The sequence below is a fragment of the Coregonus clupeaformis genome, unplaced genomic scaffold (assembly GCF_020615455.1).
Source record: "Coregonus clupeaformis isolate EN_2021a unplaced genomic scaffold, ASM2061545v1 scaf0691, whole genome shotgun sequence".
Lineage (NCBI taxonomy): Eukaryota > Metazoa > Chordata > Actinopteri > Salmoniformes > Salmonidae > Coregonus > Coregonus clupeaformis.
This window is the reverse complement of record NW_025534146.1, coordinates 232,340-250,358: the sequence shown is the minus strand read 5'-3', so window position 1 is coordinate 250,358 and position 18,019 is coordinate 232,340. Positions and strand designations below refer to the sequence as shown.

At 45.1% G+C, this 18,019-nt stretch overlaps 1 protein-coding gene across 1 annotated transcript in view; it reads left to right on the top strand.

The window, feature by feature from the left end:
- Positions 1–10,474: 10,474 nt before the first annotated feature.
- The window catches only part of LOC121584346 (electrogenic sodium bicarbonate cotransporter 1), a gene marked incomplete at its 5' end in the record, with an annotated part of 142,825 nt that continues 135,280 nt past the window's right edge, over positions 10,475–18,019 (top strand). The window contains 3 exons of the mRNA XM_045216356.1: positions 10,475–10,640; positions 11,532–11,627; positions 12,227–12,303. Coding sequence (XP_045072291.1) covers positions 10,475–10,640; positions 11,532–11,627; positions 12,227–12,303 — 339 coding nt within the window. The remainder of the gene's footprint in view (positions 10,641–11,531; positions 11,628–12,226; positions 12,304–18,019) is intronic.

Below are 18,019 nucleotides of genomic sequence, written 5' to 3'. Positions count from 1 at the left end.
TTTAGTGACTTACTCCAGCCCAGTTCTAGTCCATATACAGTTTAGTGACTTACTCCAGCCCAGTTCTAGTCTGTATACAGTTTAGTGACTTACTCCAGCCCAGTTCTAGTCTGTATACAGTTTAGTGACTTACTCCAGCCCAGTTCTATTCTGTATACAGTTTAGTGACTTACTCCAGCCCAGTTCTATTCTGTATACAGTTTAGTGACTTACTCCAGCCCAGTTCTAGTCTGTATACAGTTTAGTGACTTACTCCAGCCCAGTTCTAGTCTGTATACAGTTTAGTGACTTACTCCAGCCCAGTTATAGTCTGTATACAGTTTAGTGACTTACTCCAGCCCAGTTCTAGTCCATATACAGTTTAGTGACTTACTCCAGCCCAGTTCTAGTCCATATACAGTTTATTGACTTACTCCAGCCCAGTTCTAGTCCATATACAGTTTTTGACTTACTCCAGCCCAGTTCTAGTCCATATACAGTTTAGTGACTTACTCCAGCCCAGTTCTAGTCTGTATACAGTTTAGTGACTTACTCCAGCCCAGTTCTAGTCTATATACAGGTTAGTGACTTACTCCAGCCCAGTTCTAGTCTATATACAGTTTAGTGACTTACTCCAGCCCAGTTCTAGTCTATATACAGTTTAGTGACTTACTCCAGCCCAGTTCTAGTCTGTATACAGTTTAGTGACTTACTCCAGCCCAGTTCTAGTCTGTATACAGTTTAGTGACTTACTCCAGCCCAGTTCTAGTCCATATACAGTTTAGTGACTTACTCCAGCCCAGTTATAGTCCATATACAGTTTAGTGACTTACTCCAGCCCAGTTCTAGTCTGTATACAGTTTAGTGACTTACTCCAGCCCAGTTATAGTCTATATACAGTTTAGTGACTTACTCCAGCCCAGTTATAGTCTATATACAGTTTAGTGACTTACTTCAGCCCAGTTCTAGTCTGTATACAGTTTAGTGACTTACTCCAGCCCAGTTATAGTCCATATACAGTTTAGTGACTTACTCCAGCCCAGTTCTAGTCCGTATACAGTTTAGTGACTTACTCCAGCCCAGTTCTAGTCCATATACAGTTTAGTGACTTACTCCAGCCCAGTTATAGTCCATATACAGTTTAGTGACTTATTCCAGCCCAGTTCCAGTCTGTATACAGTTTAGTGACTTACTCCAGCCCAGTTATAGTCCATATACAGTTTAGTGACTTACTTCAGCCCAGTTATAGTCTGTATACAGTTTAATGACTTACTCCAGCCCAGTTATAGTCTGTATACAGTTTAGTGACTTACTCCAGCCCAGTTCTAGTCCATATACAGTTTAGTGACTTACTCCAGCCCAGTTCTAGTCTATATACAGTTTAGTGACTTACTCCAGCCCAGTTCTAGTCCATATACAGTTTAGTGACTTACTCCAGCCCAGTTCTAGTCCATATACAGTTTAGTGACTTACTCCAGCCCAGGTATAGTCCATATACAGTTTAGTGACTTACTTCAGCCCAGTTCTAGTCTTTATACAGTTTAGTGACTTACTCCAGCCCACTTCTAGTCTGAATACAGTTTAGTAACTTACTCCAGCCAAGTTCTAGTCTGTATACAGTTTAGTGACTTACTGCAGCCCAGTTCTAGTCCATATACATTTTAGTGACTTACTCCAGCCCAGTTCTAGTCCATATACAGTTTAGTGACTTACTCCAGCCCAGTTCTAGTCCATATACAGTTTAGTGACTTACTCCAGCCCAGTTATATTCTGTATACAGTTTAGTGACTTACTCCAGCCCAGTTCTAGTCCATATACAGTTTAGTGACTTACTCCAGCCCAGTTCTAGTCCATATACAGTTTAGTGACTTACTCCAGCCCAGTTCTAGTCCATATACAGTTTAGTGACTTACTCCAGCCCAGTTATATTCTGTATACAGTTTAGTGACTTACTCCAGCCCAGTTCTAGTCCATATACAGTTTAGTGACTTACTCCAGCCCAGTTCTAGTCTGTATACAGTTTAGTGACTTACTCCAGCCCAGTTCTAGTCCATATACAGTTTAGTGACTTACTCCAGCCCAGTTCTAGTCTGAATACAGTTTAGTGACTTACTCCAGCCCAGTTCTAGTCTGAATACAGTTTAGTGACTTACTCCAGCCCAGTTCTAGTCTGTATACAGTTTAGTGACTTACTCCAGCCCAGTTCTATTCTGTATACAGTTTAGTGACTTACTCCAGCCCAGTTCTATTCTGTATACAGTTTAGTGACTTACTCCAGCCCAGTTCTAGTCTGTATACAGTTTAGTGACTTACTCCAGCCCAGTTCTAGTCTGTATACAGTTTAGTGACTTACTCCAGCCCAGTTATAGTCTGTATACAGTTTAGTGACTTACTCCAGCCCAGTTCTAGTCCATATACAGTTTAGTGACTTACTCCAGCCCAGTTCTAGTCCATATACAGTTTATTGACTTACTCCAGCCCAGTTCTAGTCCATATACAGTTTAGTGACTTACTCCAGCCCAGTTCTAGTCCATATACAGTTTAGTGACTTACTCCAGCCCAGTTCTAGTCTGTATACAGTTTAGTGACTTACTCCAGCCCAGTTCTAGTCTATATACAGGTTAGTGACTTACTCCAGCCCAGTTCTAGTCTATATACAGTTTAGTGACTTACTCCAGCCCAGTTCTAGTCTGTATACAGTTTAGTGACTTACTCCAGCCCAGTTCTAGTCTGTATACAGTTTAGTGACTTACTCCAGCCCAGTTCTAGTCCATATACAGTTTAGTGACTTACTCCAGCCCAGTTATAGTCCATATACAGTTTAGTGACTTACTCCAGCCCAGTTCTAGTCTGTATACAGTTTAGTGACTTACTCCAGCCCAGTTATAGTCTATATACAGTTTAGTGACTTACTCCAGCCCAGTTATAGTCTATATACAGTTTAGTGACTTACTTCAGCCCAGTTCTAGTCTGTATACAGTTTAGTGACTTACTCCAGCCCAGTTATAGTCCATATACAGTTTAGTGACTTACTCCAGCCCAGTTCTAGTCCATATACAGTTTAGTGACTTACTCCAGCCCAGTTCCAGTCCATATACAGTTTAGTGACTTACTCCAGCCCAGTTATAGTCCATATACAGTTTAGTGACTTACTCCAGCCCAGTTCCAGTCTGTATACAGTTTAGTGACTTACTCCAGCCCAGTTATAGTCCATATACAGTTGAGTGACTTACTTCAGCCCAGTTATAGTCTGTATACAGTTTAATGACTTACTCCAGCCCAGTTATAGTCTGTATACAGTTTAATGACTTACTCCAGCCCAGTTCTAGTCCATATACAGTTTAGTGACTTACTCCAGCCCAGTTCTAGTCCATATACAGTTTAGTGACTTACTCCAGCCCAGTTCTAGTCCATATACAGTTTAGTGACTTACTCCAGCCCAGTTCTAGTCCATATACAGTTTAGTGACTTACTCCAGCCCAGTTATAGTCCATATACAGTTTAGTGACTTACTTCAGCCCAGTTCTAGTCTTTATACAGTTTAGTGACTTACTCCAGCCCAGTTCTAGTCTGAATACAGTTTAGTGACTTACTCCAGCCAAGTTCTAGTCTGTATACAGTTTAGTGACTTACTCCTGCCCAGTTCTAGTCCATATACAGTTTAGTGACTTACTCCAGCCCAGTTATATTCTGTATACAGTTTAGTGACTTACTCCAGCCCAGTTCTAGTCTATATACATTTTAGTGACTTACTCCAGCCCAGTTCTAGTCCATATACAGTTTAGTGACTTACTCCAGCCCAGTTCTAGTCCATATACAGTTTAGTGACTTACTCCAGCCCAGTTATATTCTGTATACAGTTTAGTGACTTACTCCAGCCCAGTTCTAGTCCATATACAGTTTAGTGACTTACTCCAGCCCAGTTCTAGTCTGTATACAGTTTAGTGACTTACTCCAGCCCAGTTCTAGTCTGTATACAGTTTAGTGACTTACTCCAGCCCAGTTATAGTCTGTATACAGTTTAGTGACTTACTCCAGCCCAGTTCTAGTCTGTATACAGTTTAGTGACTTACTCCAGCCCAGTTATAGTCTGTATACAGTTTAGTGACTTACTCCAGCCCAGTTCTAGTCCACATACAGTTTAGTGACTTACTCCAGCCCAGTTCTAGTCCATATACAGTTTAGTGACTTACTCCAGCCCAGTTATATTCTGTATACAGTTTAGTGACTTACTCCATCCCAGTTCTAGTCCATATACAGTTTAGTGACTTACTCCAGCCCAGTTCTAGTCCATATACAGTTTAGTGACTTACTCCAGCCCAGTTCTAGTCCATATACAGTTTAGTGACTTACTCCAGCCCAGTTCTAGTCTGTATACAGTTTAGTGACTTACTCCAGCCCAGTTCTAGTCCATATAAACTATACAATAATAATATATGCCATTTAGCAGATGCTTTTATCCAAAGCGACTTACAGTCATGCGTGCATTTTGTTTTTATTTTTTATTTATTTATTTCACCTTTATTTAACCAGGTAAGCCAGTTGAGAACAGGTTCTCATTTACAACTGCGACCTGGCCAAGATAAAGCAAAGCAGTGCGATAAAAACAACACAGAGTTACATATGAGGAAAAAAAACATAAAGTCAAAAATACAACAGAAAATATATATACAGTGTGTGCAAATGTAGCAAGTTATGGAGGTAAGGCAATAAATAGGCTATAGTGCAAAATAATTACAATAGTATTAACACTGGAATGCTAGATGTGCAAGAGATTATGTGCAAATAGAGATACTGGGGTGCAAAAGAGCAAAATAAATAACAATATAGGGATAAGGTAGTTGGGTGGGCTAATTTCAGATGGGCAGTGTACAGGTGCAGTGATCGGTAAGGTGCTCTGATAACTGATGCTTAAAGTTAGTGAGGGAGATAAGAGTCTCCAGCTTCAGAGATTTTTGCAATTCGTTCCAGTCATTGGCAGAAGAACTGGAAGGAATGGCGGCCAAAGGAGGTGTTGGCTTTGGGAATGACCAGTGAGATATACCTGCTGGAGCGCAGACTACGGGTGGGTGCTGCTATGGTGACCAATGAGCTAAGATTTAGGGTTAGCAGTCATTTGAGAAACCAAGGCTATTTAGTCTGCCAATAAGAATGCGGTGGTTGACAGAGTCGAAAGCCTTGGCCAGGTCGATGAAGACGGCTGCACAGTACTGTTAGTATTTTTTGAATGGGGCATGTTTATTTAAGATTGAGAGGAAATTACTTTTAAGGAACAACCAGGCATCCTCTACTGACGGAATGAGATCTATATCCATCCAGGATACCTGGGCCAGGTCAATTAGGAAGGCCTGCTCGCTAAAGTGTTTTAGGGAGCGTTTGACAGTGATGAGGGGTGGTCGTCTGACCGCGGACCCGTTACGGGACGCAGGCAATAAGGCAGTGATCGCTGAGATCCTGGTTGAAGACAGCTGAGGTGTATTTAGAGGGTATGTTAGTCAGGATGATATCTATGAGGGTACCCATGTTTACAGATTTAGGGTTGTACCTGGTAGGTTCGTTGATCATTTGCGTGAGGTTGAGGGCATCTAGTTTGGATTGTAGGATGGCCGGTATTAAGCATATCCCAATTTAGGTCACCAAGCAGTACGAACTCTGAGGATAAATGGGGTCAATCAATTCACATATGGTGTCAGGGCACAGCTGGGGGCTGAGGGGGTCTGTAGCAAGCGGCAACAGTGAGAGACTTATTTCTGGAAAGGTGGATTTTTAGAAGTAGAAGCTCAAACTGTTTGGGCACAGACCTGGATAGTATGATAGAGCTCTACAGGCTATCTCTACAGTAGATTGCAACTCCACCCCCTTTGGCAGTTCTATCTAGATGGAAAATGTTATAGTTGGGGATGGAAATTTCAGAATTTTTGGTGGCCTTCCTGAGCCAGGATTCAGACACTGCTAGAACATCAGGGTTGGCGGAGTGTGCTAACGCTGTGAATAACTCAAACTTAGGAAGTAGATTTCTAATATTTACGTGCAAGAAACCAAGACTTTTGCGATTACAGAAGTCAGCAAATGATAGCGCCTGGGGAGTAGGAGTGATACTGAGGGCTGCAGGGCCTGGGTTAGCCTCTACATCACCAGAGGAACAGAGGAGGACTAGAATAAGGATACGGCTAAAGGCTTTAAGAACTGGTCTTCTAGTGCGTTGGGTACATAGAATAAAGGGGGCAGATTTCCGGGTGTTGTAGAAAAGATTCAGGGCATTATGTACAGACAAGGATATGGAAGGATATGAGTAAAGTGGAGGTAAACCTAAGCGTTGGGTAACAATGAAAGAGATAGCATCACTGGAGGCATCAATTGAGTCGGTCTCCGCGTGTATGGGGGGTGGGACAAAGGAGCTATCTAAGGCAGGTTTAGCTGGGCTGGGGGATCTACAGTGAAATAGTACAATTAGAAATAACCGAAACAACAATAAGCTAACCATGTTTGGGCTGAGGCTAAACATAAACAGGATGTAGTACCGTAAAAGGAACAGTCTAGCAGACATCAGCTGTATAGCTGAGTTATCATAAGGTCCGGTGAACAGCAATAGGATAGTTCGGAGGCTGCTAAAGCACTAGCGAGTAAGAGGCCACGGCTAGCGTGTGCTAGCGGGCGGGGGCTAGCAGATGGAATCTTCGTAGTCGACGTCGTAACCACATCAGACGATTTCGTCGGCAGACCAGTCGTGTAGGATCGGCGGGGGCTCCGTGTCAACACTAGGTGGTCCCGTCCGGTTGACAGAGGTAGATAGCGGAGATGGGCCTAGCTCAGGATGATTAGCCAGACCACAGCGTCCATTTTGTTGCAGCTAGCTGGTAGCGATGAACCCGGAGTTAAAGGTCCAGTGATTCAGTGATTCCGGCAGAAAACTGATATGTTCTGGGTCGATAACGCGCTGTGCAGACTGGCCGAATATCCGGTGATTAATGTCCAGTGATTAAATTAATCCCGCAGAAAAAAAAATCCAATGTTCTGGGTGAAATACCGCTAACTGTGGCTAATAGCAAGTAGCTAGTTAGCTGGCTAGCTAGTTTCAACTGGAGATTCTAGATAAAAGGTAAGTCAATAATAGAATCCGTTCCACATTGAGTGAGGCGGGTTACAGGAAAGTATATTTTGTAGAAGGATGAAAAGTCTGATAGGGAAATATGTACGAAAAATACAAAAAAAACAGGGTATTTACAGGCTATTTACAGACACACGACAAAAACAGGACGGCACTACTACGCCATCTTGGATAGGGGTAAAGGGACTATATACAGGGTCAGTTCCAATATCATGCGTGCATACAGTGGGGACGTATGTTGTTTATGTATGGGTGGTCCCAGGAATTGAACCCACTATCCTGGCATTGCAAGGCTCATGCTCTACCAACTGTGCTACAAAGGCCCACAGATAGGGACTTTACAGAACACTGAAAGGAGTTGTACTTGAATGTGGTGAGCAATGATATATTAGGTTGATAGTTGTGCAATTGGTTTCAATAGCCATGTCTGTTCTATAAATGCTATTTCTATGGATGCTTGAGGCTGCAGTCCATTGACATGGTTTCACTGGGCCTGTTCTTTGTGATATATCTAGTTCAGTTTAGTGCTGTTCTTTCAGCTTGGCCACTATAGCAGAGCAGGTTCACCGCTGAGTGCTTCCGTTCAGCACAGCAAAGAACTTCCCCCTCTTCCCGTAATAACACTAACCCTGAGGCCACAAGCACAGGGTCAGTCTAGTTACATTGGAACCAGGCTTAGTAACGTTGTCTTCAAGACTTCCTAGAGGGCCCGTCTTGCGTAAATACCAATACATTTACTGTACAAGAGCAAGTGGCCAAAACACATGCCTGAATATAATATACACGTATAATATACACATTAAAGAATTGACTTTAATGGTTGAGTTTGTTCTGATACAGAGGCAGACTCTGAGAACACTGGGGAGTGTTGTGTTGAACTGTAGTCAGGGTCAGGACAGGGAAGAGTGATATTGAGAGAGAGGTAGAGGGTTGGAGGGAGGGGGATGGAGGGAGGGGGGATGGAGGGATGTAGGGAGGGGGTGGAGGGATGGAGGGGAGGGGGGTGGGGGATGGAGGAGGTGGTTGGAGGGATGGAGGGAGGGGGGTGGAGGGATGGAGGGAGGGGGGTGGGGGGATGGAGGGAGGGGGTGGAGGGATGGAGGGGAGGGGGTGGGGGGATGGAGGGAGGTGGTTGGAGGGATGGAGGGAGGTGGTTGGAGGGATGGAGGGAGGTGGTTGGAGGGATGGAGGGAGGGGGATGGAGGAGGGGGTGGGGGATGGAGGGAGGGGGTGGAGGGGTGGGAGGATGGAGGAGGGGGTGGGGATGGAGGGAGGTGGTTGGAGGGATGGAGGAAGAGGGGGGTGGGGATGGAGGGAGGGGGGTGGGGGATGGGGGAGGGTGGGGATGGAGGGAGGTGGTTGGAGGGATGGAGGGAGGGGGTTGGAGGGATGGAGGGAGGGGGATGGAGGGAGGGGGTGGGGGATGGAGGGGGGGGGTGGAGGGATGGAGGGAGGGGTGGGGGGATGAGGGAGGTTGTTGGAGGGATGGAGGGAGGGGGATGGAGGGATGGAGGGAGGGGGTGGGGGATGGAGGGAGGTGGTTGGAGGGATGGAGGGAGGGGGTGGGGGATGGAGGGAGGTGGTTGGAGGGATGGAGGGAGGGGGGTGGGGGAATGCCATTTAGAATCTCCTCCTTAATGATGATCCTCCCTTTCCCTTCACCCCATATCTCTCTTCCCTCCCATCTCATCGGCCCGGTGTCTCTCTGGACGGAGGGGAGGAGGAGGAGAAGAGAGGAGATAGAGAGGAAGATATATCACTTTAGTTGATGAATGTGCAGTAATGCTGTGTGCTTGGCTGTGTGAGGGGAGCCGGTCCCTGCTAGGAGGTCAGCTATCTGAAGGATTGGCCATTAGAGGCAGTAGCAATCAGAAAGAGCCTGGGGCCGCCAACCTTGTTCAGGATTCTGACCCACTTTTTTAAAAAAATACCTTTGTTTGAGCTGTAGGGAGATGCTGTGGAAAGACACTCATCTAGCACCAGGGACTTAGAACTGGCCTTTCATTTTGCTCCTAAGATAGGACAATACATTTCTAATCAAGCAAATCAAATAAAAATCTAATTGTATTTGTCACATGCACCGAATACAACCTTACAATGAAATGCTTACTTTCAAGCCCTTAACCAACAATGCAGTTTTAAGAAAATAGAGTTAAGAAATATATTGAATATAATATCCTCAATGTGTTGGACGGTGGTACACCAGCAGGTATTGAATATAATATCCTCAATGTGTTGGACGGTGGTACACCGGCAGGTATTGAATATAATATCCTCAATGTGTTGGACGGTGGTACACCAGCAGGTATTGAATATATTACCCTCAATGTGTTGGACGGTGGTACACCAGCAGGTATTGAATATATTACCCTCAATGTGTTGGACGGTGGTACACCAGCAGGTATTGAATATATTACCCTCAATGTGTTGGACGGTGGTACACCAGCAGGTATTGAATATATTACCCTCAATGTGTTGGACGGTGGTACACCAGCAGGTATTGAATATATTACCCTCAATGTGTTGGACGGTGGTACACCAGCAGGTATTGAATATATTACCCTCAATGTGTTGGACGGTGGTACACCAGCAGGTATTGAATATATTACCCTCAATGTGTTGGATGGTTGTCAGTCCTTTCTGACTGTTGTTATGTTTGTTTCCAGTCTGTTGGACAAACAGTCAAAGTAGATGTCTCTCTCTTTCTGATAGTGAGCAGTCTAGGACAACATATCTACCTTGGCATAGTTTTAAAGCTGCTTTACAGTTCGTCTAACTACATCATATTTCAATCAGACTCATTTTGACAGTGGCCTGTGTCGCAGTGACGTCATGAACATTGTCCTTGATGTTACGAAGTGTAAATACAAAACCTGACCTCATCAGCCAGGTTTTCCTAATCAGCCAGGTTTTCCTCATCAGCCAGGTTTCCCTCATCAGCCAGGTTTTCCTAATCAGCCAGGTTTCCCTCATCAGCCAGGTTTTCCTAATCAGCCAGGTTTTCCTAATCAGCCAGGTTTCCCTAATCAGCCAGGTTTCCCTAATCAGCCAGGTTTTCCTAATAGCATACTTGTTCTCTTTTAACACCAATAAATCCATCTGTTGAAAAACTATATTTAGGATATGTCAATGTAGCAAGCCAGAAAACGTAAAGTAACTTTCTAAACAGTGTTATGGTTCGTTGCTAGCTTGTTAGCTATAGTGATATCTTCCTCTGCTCCTAACCCTGTTCTACCAGTGGTCTGAGGCTGTTATCTTCCTCTGCTCCTAACCCTGTTCTACGAGTGGTCTGAGGCTGTTATCTTCCTCTGCTCCTAACCCTGTTCTACGAGTGGTCTGAGGCTGTTCTACCAGTGGTCTGAGGCTGTTATCTCCCTCTGCTCCTCCCTCTCTCTAACAGAGTTGATCACATACAGCCAGATAGAGAGCGGTCTGCTGAAGGCGGAGCTAAAGGACAAGGTGATTTACACGTTGCTCCGGAAACATCGCCACCAGACGAAGAAGTCCAACCTGCGCTCGCTAGCTGACATCGGCAAGACGGTCTCCAGTGCAAGTAGGCTCTTTACCAACCTGGATCACGCTCATACAGGCTGTTTACCAACCTGGATCACGGGTCTAACATAACAGATCCAATGTAACTATAGTGGATTAACATAACAGATCCAATGTAACTATAGTGGATTAACATAACATATCCAATGTAACTATAGTGGATTAACATAACAGATCCAATGTAACTATAGTGGATTAACATAACAGATCCAATGTAACTATAGTGGATTAACATAACAGATCCAATGTAACTATAGTGCATTAACATAACAGATCCAATGTAACTATAGTGGATTAACATAACAGATCCAATGTAACTATAGTGGATTAACATAACAGATCCAATGTAACTATAGTGGATTAACATAACAGATCCAATGTAACTATAGTGGATTAACATAACAGATCCAATGTAACTAAGTATGTCCAAGCCTAAGCTCTGTTCTTTCCATATAACCATCTTTCCCTCTGCTTCACCAGTTAACCTTTCAGTCCCCGTTCTAACTTCTTCTCTTCTAACCCTCCCCCTTATTCATCAGATTCTGTCTGTTTAACAAACCCTCTATTATTCCACTGCTTCTGTCTGTCTAACTAACACTTGCTCTTGCTTAATCCACTCTTTTTCTCCTTCCTTCCTTCCTTCCTTCCTTCCTTCCTTCCTTCCTTCCTTCCTTCCTTCCTTCCTTCCTTCCTTCCTTCCTTCCTTCCTTCCTTCCTTCCTTCCTTCCTTCCTTCCTTCCTTCCTTCCTTCCTTCCTTCCTTCCTTCCTTCCTTCCTTCCTTCCTTCCTTCCTTCCTTCCTTTCTTCCTTCCTTCCTTCCTTCCTTCCGTTCCTCCTTCTCCCTTTGCTTCTGTCTTCTTTGGGTTGGGTTCTGCGCGCTTTGCCACTAAAGCCCGTAGTCCGCTTGAAAACTCAGTGCCTTGTCTAACAGTCCGTACCTCAATGGAGGAGCTGCAGACCCAGCGGAGCACCAGCATGGACTGGCTTAGTAAGTCATGCTACTGTATTGTGGACCTCCAGCACCACTGACTGGCCAAGTATGTTCTGATTCTAATTCTGTAGCTACTGTTGGCTCATTGAGCCAAACAACCAGCTGGCCCCTTCCCCCACTGTATCCTATCACACATAGACTAGTGATTTTCTTTCATGAGGAATCTGCCGCAACAGAGTGTCCTCCATGATAGATCTTAGATGACTGGAATTCAATTCTGACAGTTGTCATCCAAACTTAGTGAATTCACTCTACCCAGTCCACACTTCAGTCTACTAAATCCACACAGATTAACACCAAGTCTGACTGTGGTTCACACCTTACCTTTTGAGAAGTTATTTTCCCCCAGTGACAACATAGAAAAGGTCATTTTCCGCTGGCTGCATCAAACTGACTGTCATTACCCCATTATCTATCAAGAGGAATGAGGTAACAAACTGTTGAATCACTACAGGGACATCAGATTTACATTCACAGATGTATTGCCTTCAACAGTAATTTGAAGGGTAGGCTGGTACACTGTGTGTCCTGAGGTTCAGTCCAGTGTTTAACAGCAGAGTAGGTTGTTAACCTTCAAGGCTGTTGTTCTCTCATAGGCAGTCCAGCCACCACACATCGGAACCTGGCCTCAAGCAGCATGAACGACATCTCCGACAAACCAGACAAAGACCAGGTGAGTTTCTATTGGTTGACCTCTCTGTTCAATGTCTCAAAACAGTGTCAGTAACTGTGTTTTGTAGAAAATGTTAGCTGTTTCACTTTAGCTGTTTCATGTTAGCTATTTTAACTTGAATAGTTACCTAGTTGCCTAGGGAGAAACCAAACATTTTTATTAGCTAGGTTTCCATCCAATTGGCAACAGATTTTCATGCAAATATTCTAAAATCGGCATAAAGAAAATATTTTCAACGCTACCGATGGTTATGTCACAACAACTGTTGTGTTAAATAGCAACTGTGCCCACCCTGGTCTTGGCAGGTGCGCTCTAGCCAGCAGCTGGCAGATACAGTGCTGGTAGTTTAGTCTACATGATGGGATTATGATGGATAAGAGCGAGAATATTTATATTTGTCAAGTATGGATCATCATGTCACCAGTATAAGACCCTCCATATTTATTGGAAAGGAGCATCAGGCTCGTCACAGTGGTCTGGTAGAAGACCAGTTCTTAAAGCCTTTAGCCGTATCCTTATAGCATCAGGCTCGTCACAGTGGTCTGGTAGAAGACCAGTTCTTAAAGCCTTTAGCCGTATCCTAATAGCATCAGGCTCGTCACAGTGGTCTGGTAGAAGACCAGTTCTTAAAGCCTTTAGCCGTATCCTAATAGCATCAGGCTCGTCACAGTGGTCTGGTAGAAGACCAGTTCTTAAAAGCCTTTAGCCGTATCCTAATAGCATCAGGCTCGTCACAGTGGTCTGGTAGAAGACCAGTTCTTAAAGCCTTTAGCCGTATCCTAATAGCATCAGGCTCGTCACAGTGGTCTGGTAGAAGACCAGTTCTTAAAGCCTTTAGCCGTATCCTAATAGCATCAGGCTCGTCACAGTGGTCTGGTAGAAGACCAGTTCTTAAAGCCTTTAGCCGTATCCTAATAGCATCAGGCTCGTCACAGTGGTCTGGTAGAAGACCAGTTCTTAAAGCCTTTAGCCGTATCCTAATAGCATCAGGCTCGTCACAGTGGTCTGGTAGAAGACCAGTTCTTAAAGCCTTTAGCCGTATCCTAATAGCATCAGGCTCGTCACAGTGGTCTGGTAGAAGACCAGTTCTTAAAGCCTTTAGCCGTATCCTAATAGCATCAGGCTCGTCACAGTGGTCTGGTAGAAGACCAGTTCTTAAAGCCTTTAGCCGTATCCTAATAGCATCAGGCTCGTCACAGTGGTCTGGTAGAAGACCAGTTCTTAAAAGCCTTTAGCCGTATCCTAATAGCATCAGGCTCGTCACAGTGGTCTGGTAGAAGACCAGTTCTTAAAGCCTTTAGCCGTATCCCTAATAGCATCAGGCTCGTCACAGTGGTCTGGTAGAAGACCAGTTCTTAAAGCCTTTAGCCGTATCCTAATAGCATCAGGCTCGTCACAGTGGTCTGGTAGAAGACCAGTTCTTAAAGCCTTTAGCCGTATCCTTATAGCATCAGGCTCGTCACAGTGGTCTGGTAGAAGACCAGTTCTTAAAGCCTTTAGCCGTATCCTAATAGCATCAGGCTCGTCACAGTGGTCTGGTAGAAGACCAGTTCTTAAAGCCTTTAGCCGTATCCTAATAGCATCAGGCTCGTCACAGTGGTCTGGTAGAAGACCAGTTCTTAAAGCCTTTAGCCGTATCCTAATAGCATCAGGCTCGTCACAGTGGTCTGGTAGAAGACCAGTTCTTAAAGCCTTTAGCCGTATCCTAATAGCATCAGGCTCGTCACAGTGGTCTGGTAGAAGACCAGTTCTTAAAGCCTTTAGCCGTATCCTAATAGCATCAGGCTCGTCACAGTGGTCTGGTAGAAGACCAGTTCTTAAAGCCTTTAGCCGTATCCTAATAGCATCAGGCTCGTCACAGTGGTCTGGTAGAAGACCAGTTCTTAAAGCCTTTAGCCGTATCCTAATAGCATCAGGCTCGTCACAGTGGTCTGGTAGAAGACCAGTTCTTAAAGCCTTTAGCCGTATCCTAATAGCATCAGGCTCGTCACAGTGGTCTGGTAGAAGACCAGTTCTTAAAGCCTTTAGCCGTATCCTAATAGCATCAGGCTCGTCACAGTGGTCTGGTAGAAGACCAGTTCTTAAAAGCCTTTAGCCGTATCCTAATAGCATCAGGCTCGTCACAGTGGTCTGGTAGAAGACCAGTTCTTAAAGCCTTTAGCCGTATCCTAATAGCATCAGGCTCGTCACAGTGGTCTGGTAGAAGACCAGTTCTTAAAGCCTTTAGCTGTATCCTAATAGCATCAGGCTCGTCACAGTGGTCTGGTAGAAGACCAGTTCTTAAAGCCTTTAGCCGTATCCTAATAGCATCAGGCTCGTCACAGTGGTCTGGTAGAAGACCAGTTCTTAAAGCCTTTAGCCGTATCCTAATAGCATCAGGCTCGTCACAGTGGTCTGGTAGAAGACCAGTTCTTAAAGCCTTTAGCCGTATCCTAATAGCATCAGGCTCGTCACAGTGGTCTGGTAGAAGACCAGTTCTTAAAGCCTTTAGCCGTATCCTAATAGCATCAGGCTCGTCACAGTGGTCTGGTAGAAGACCAGTTCTTAAAGCCTTTAGCCGTATCCTAATAGCATCAGGCTCGTCACAGTGGTCTGGTAGAAGACCAGTTCTTAAAGCCTTTAGCCGTATCCTAATAGCATCAGGCTCGTCACAGTGGTCTGGTAGAAGACCAGTTCTTAAAGCCTTTAGCCGTATCCTAATAGCATCAGGCTCGTCACAGTGGTCTGGTAGAAGACCAGTTCTTAAAGCCTTTAGCCGTATCCTAATAGCATCAGGCTCGTCACAGTGGTCTGGTAGAAGACCAGTTCTTAAAGCCTTTAGCCGTACCCTAATAGACTAAACTACATGCAGTGGGAAAACGACACAACATATCATCATGTGAATCAGAGTTTACTCCATTTCTGAAATTGTAACGACCTTTCCTGTTTCCTGTTTCCTGTTTCCTGTTGCCCGGTTGGATAGAAACCTGGTTATTGATATGAAATAGATCAAATCGAATCAAATCAAATGTTATTTGTCACATGCACCAGTTGGTCAGTGCATGCTCAGACGTAGGTCGGGGTGCCTTGTAAGGATCCGACGGCGAGCGAGTAATCTGCCTCTACCATCAGTCCTATTAGCCAACGTACAATCATTGGAAAACAAAATAGATGACCTCCAATCCCAGATATCCTACCAACGGGACATTAAACACTGTAATATCTTATGTTTCGTAGCTGAACGGCGACATGGATAACATACAGCTGGCGGGATATACGCTACATCAGCAGTATAGAACGGCTGACTCCGGTACGACAAGGGGTGGCGGTCTGTGTACATTTGTAAACAACAGCTGGTGCACGAAATCTAATATTATGGAAGTCTCAAGGTTTTGCTCGCCTGAGGTAGAGTATCTTATGATAAGCTGTAGACCATAATATCTATCAAGAGAGTTTTCATCTATATTTTTCATAGCTGTCTATTTACCACCACAAACCAATGCTGGCACTAAGATTGCACTCAATGAGCTGTATAAGGCCATAAGCAAACAGGAAAATGATCATCCAGAGGCAGCGCTCCTAGTGGCCGGGGACTTTAATGCAGGGAAACTTAAATCCGTTCTACCTAATTTCTACCAGCATGTTAAATGTGCAACCAGAGGAAAAAAAACTCTAGACCACCTTTACTCCACACACAGAGACGCGTACAAAGCTCCCTCCTCGCCCTCCATTTCGCAAATCTGACCATAACTCTATCCTCCTGATTCCTGCTTATAAGTAAAAACTAATGCAGGAAGCACCAGTGACTCGGTTAATAAATAAGTGGTCAGATGACGGAGATGCTAAGCTACAGGACTGTTTTGCTAGCACAGACTGGGATATGTTCCGGGATTCTTCAGATAGCATTGAGGAGTACACCACATCAGTCACATCAGCTTCATCAATAAGTGCATCGATGATGTTGTCCCCACAGTGACTGTACGTACATACCCCAACCAGAAGCCATGGATTACAGGCAACATCCGCACTGAGCTAAATGGTAGAGATGCCTCTTTCAAGGAGCAGGACTCTAACCCGGACGCTTACAAGAAATCCTGCTATGCCCTCCGACAAACCATTAAACATGCAAAGAGTCAATACAGGACTAAGATTGTATCGTACTACACCGGCTCTGATGCTCGTCGGATGTGGCAGGGCTTGCAAATTATTACAGACTACAAAGGGAAGCACAGCTGCAAGCTGCCCAGTGATACGAGCCTACCAGACGGAGCTAAATAATTTATATGCTCGCTTCCAGGCAAGCAACACTGAAGCATGCATGAGAGCATCAGCTGATCTGGATGACTATGTGATCACGCTCTCCTTAGCCGATGTAAGACTTTTTAAGCAGGTCAACATTAACAAGGCCACAGGGCCAGACGGATTACCAGGACATGTACTCCGAGCATGCGCTGACCAACTGGCAATGACTTCACTGACATTTTCAACCTGTCCCTGACTAAGTCTGTAATATCAACATGTTTCAAGCATACCACCATAGTCCCTGTGCCCAAGAACACTAAGGTAACCTGCCTAAATGACTACCGACCCGTAGCACTGTCTGTAGCCATGAAGTGCTTTGAAAGGCTGGTCATGGCTCACATCAACACCATTATCCCAGAAACCCTAGACCCACTCCAATTTGCATATCATCCCAACAGATCCACAGATGATGCAGTCTCTATTGCACTCCACACTGCCCTTTCCCACCTGGACAAGAGGAACACCTACGTGAGAATGCTATTCATTGACTACAGCTCAGCGTTCAACACCATAGTGCCCTCAAAGCTCATCACTAAGCTAAGGACCATGGGACTAATCACCTCCCTCTGCAACTGGATCCTGGACTTCCTGACGGGCTGCCCCCAAGTGGTAAGGGTAGGTAACAACACATCTGCCACACTGATCCTCAACACGGGGGCCCCTCAGGGGTGCGTGCTCAGTCCCCCTCCTGTACTCCCTGTTCACCCATGACTGCATGGCCAGGCACAACTCCAACACCATCATTAAGTTTGCCGACAACACAACAGGGGTATTCCTGATCACAGACAATGATGAGACAGCCTATAGGGAGGAGGTCAGAGACCTGGTCGTGTGGTGCCAGGACAACAACCTCTCCCTCAACGTGATCAAGACAAAGGAGAAGATTGTGGACTACAGGAAAAAAAAGAGGACTGAGCACGCCCCCATTCTCATCGACAGGGCTGTAGTGGAGCAGGTTGAGAGCTTCAAGTTCCTTGGTGTCCACAACACCAACAAACTATCATGGTCCAAAAACACCAAGACAGTCGTGAAGAGGGCACGGCAAAGCCTATTCCCCTTCAGGGGACTGAAAATATTTGGAATGGGTCCTCAGATCCTCAAAAAATGATATACAGCTGCACCATCGAGAGCATCCTGACTGGTTGCATCACTGCCTGGTATGGCAACTGCTCGGCCTCCGACCGCAAGGCACTACAGAGGGTAGTGCGTACGGCCCAGTACATCACTGGGGCCAAGCTTCCTGCCATCCAGGATCTCTATACCATGCGGTGTCAGAGGAAGGCCCTCAAAATTGTCAAAGACTCCAGCCACCCTAGTCATAGACTGTTCTCTCTGCTACCGCACGGCAAGCGGTACCGGAGCGCCAAGTCTTGGTCCAAAAGGCTTCTTAACAGCTTCTACCCCCAAGCCATAAGACTCCTGAACAGCTAATTAT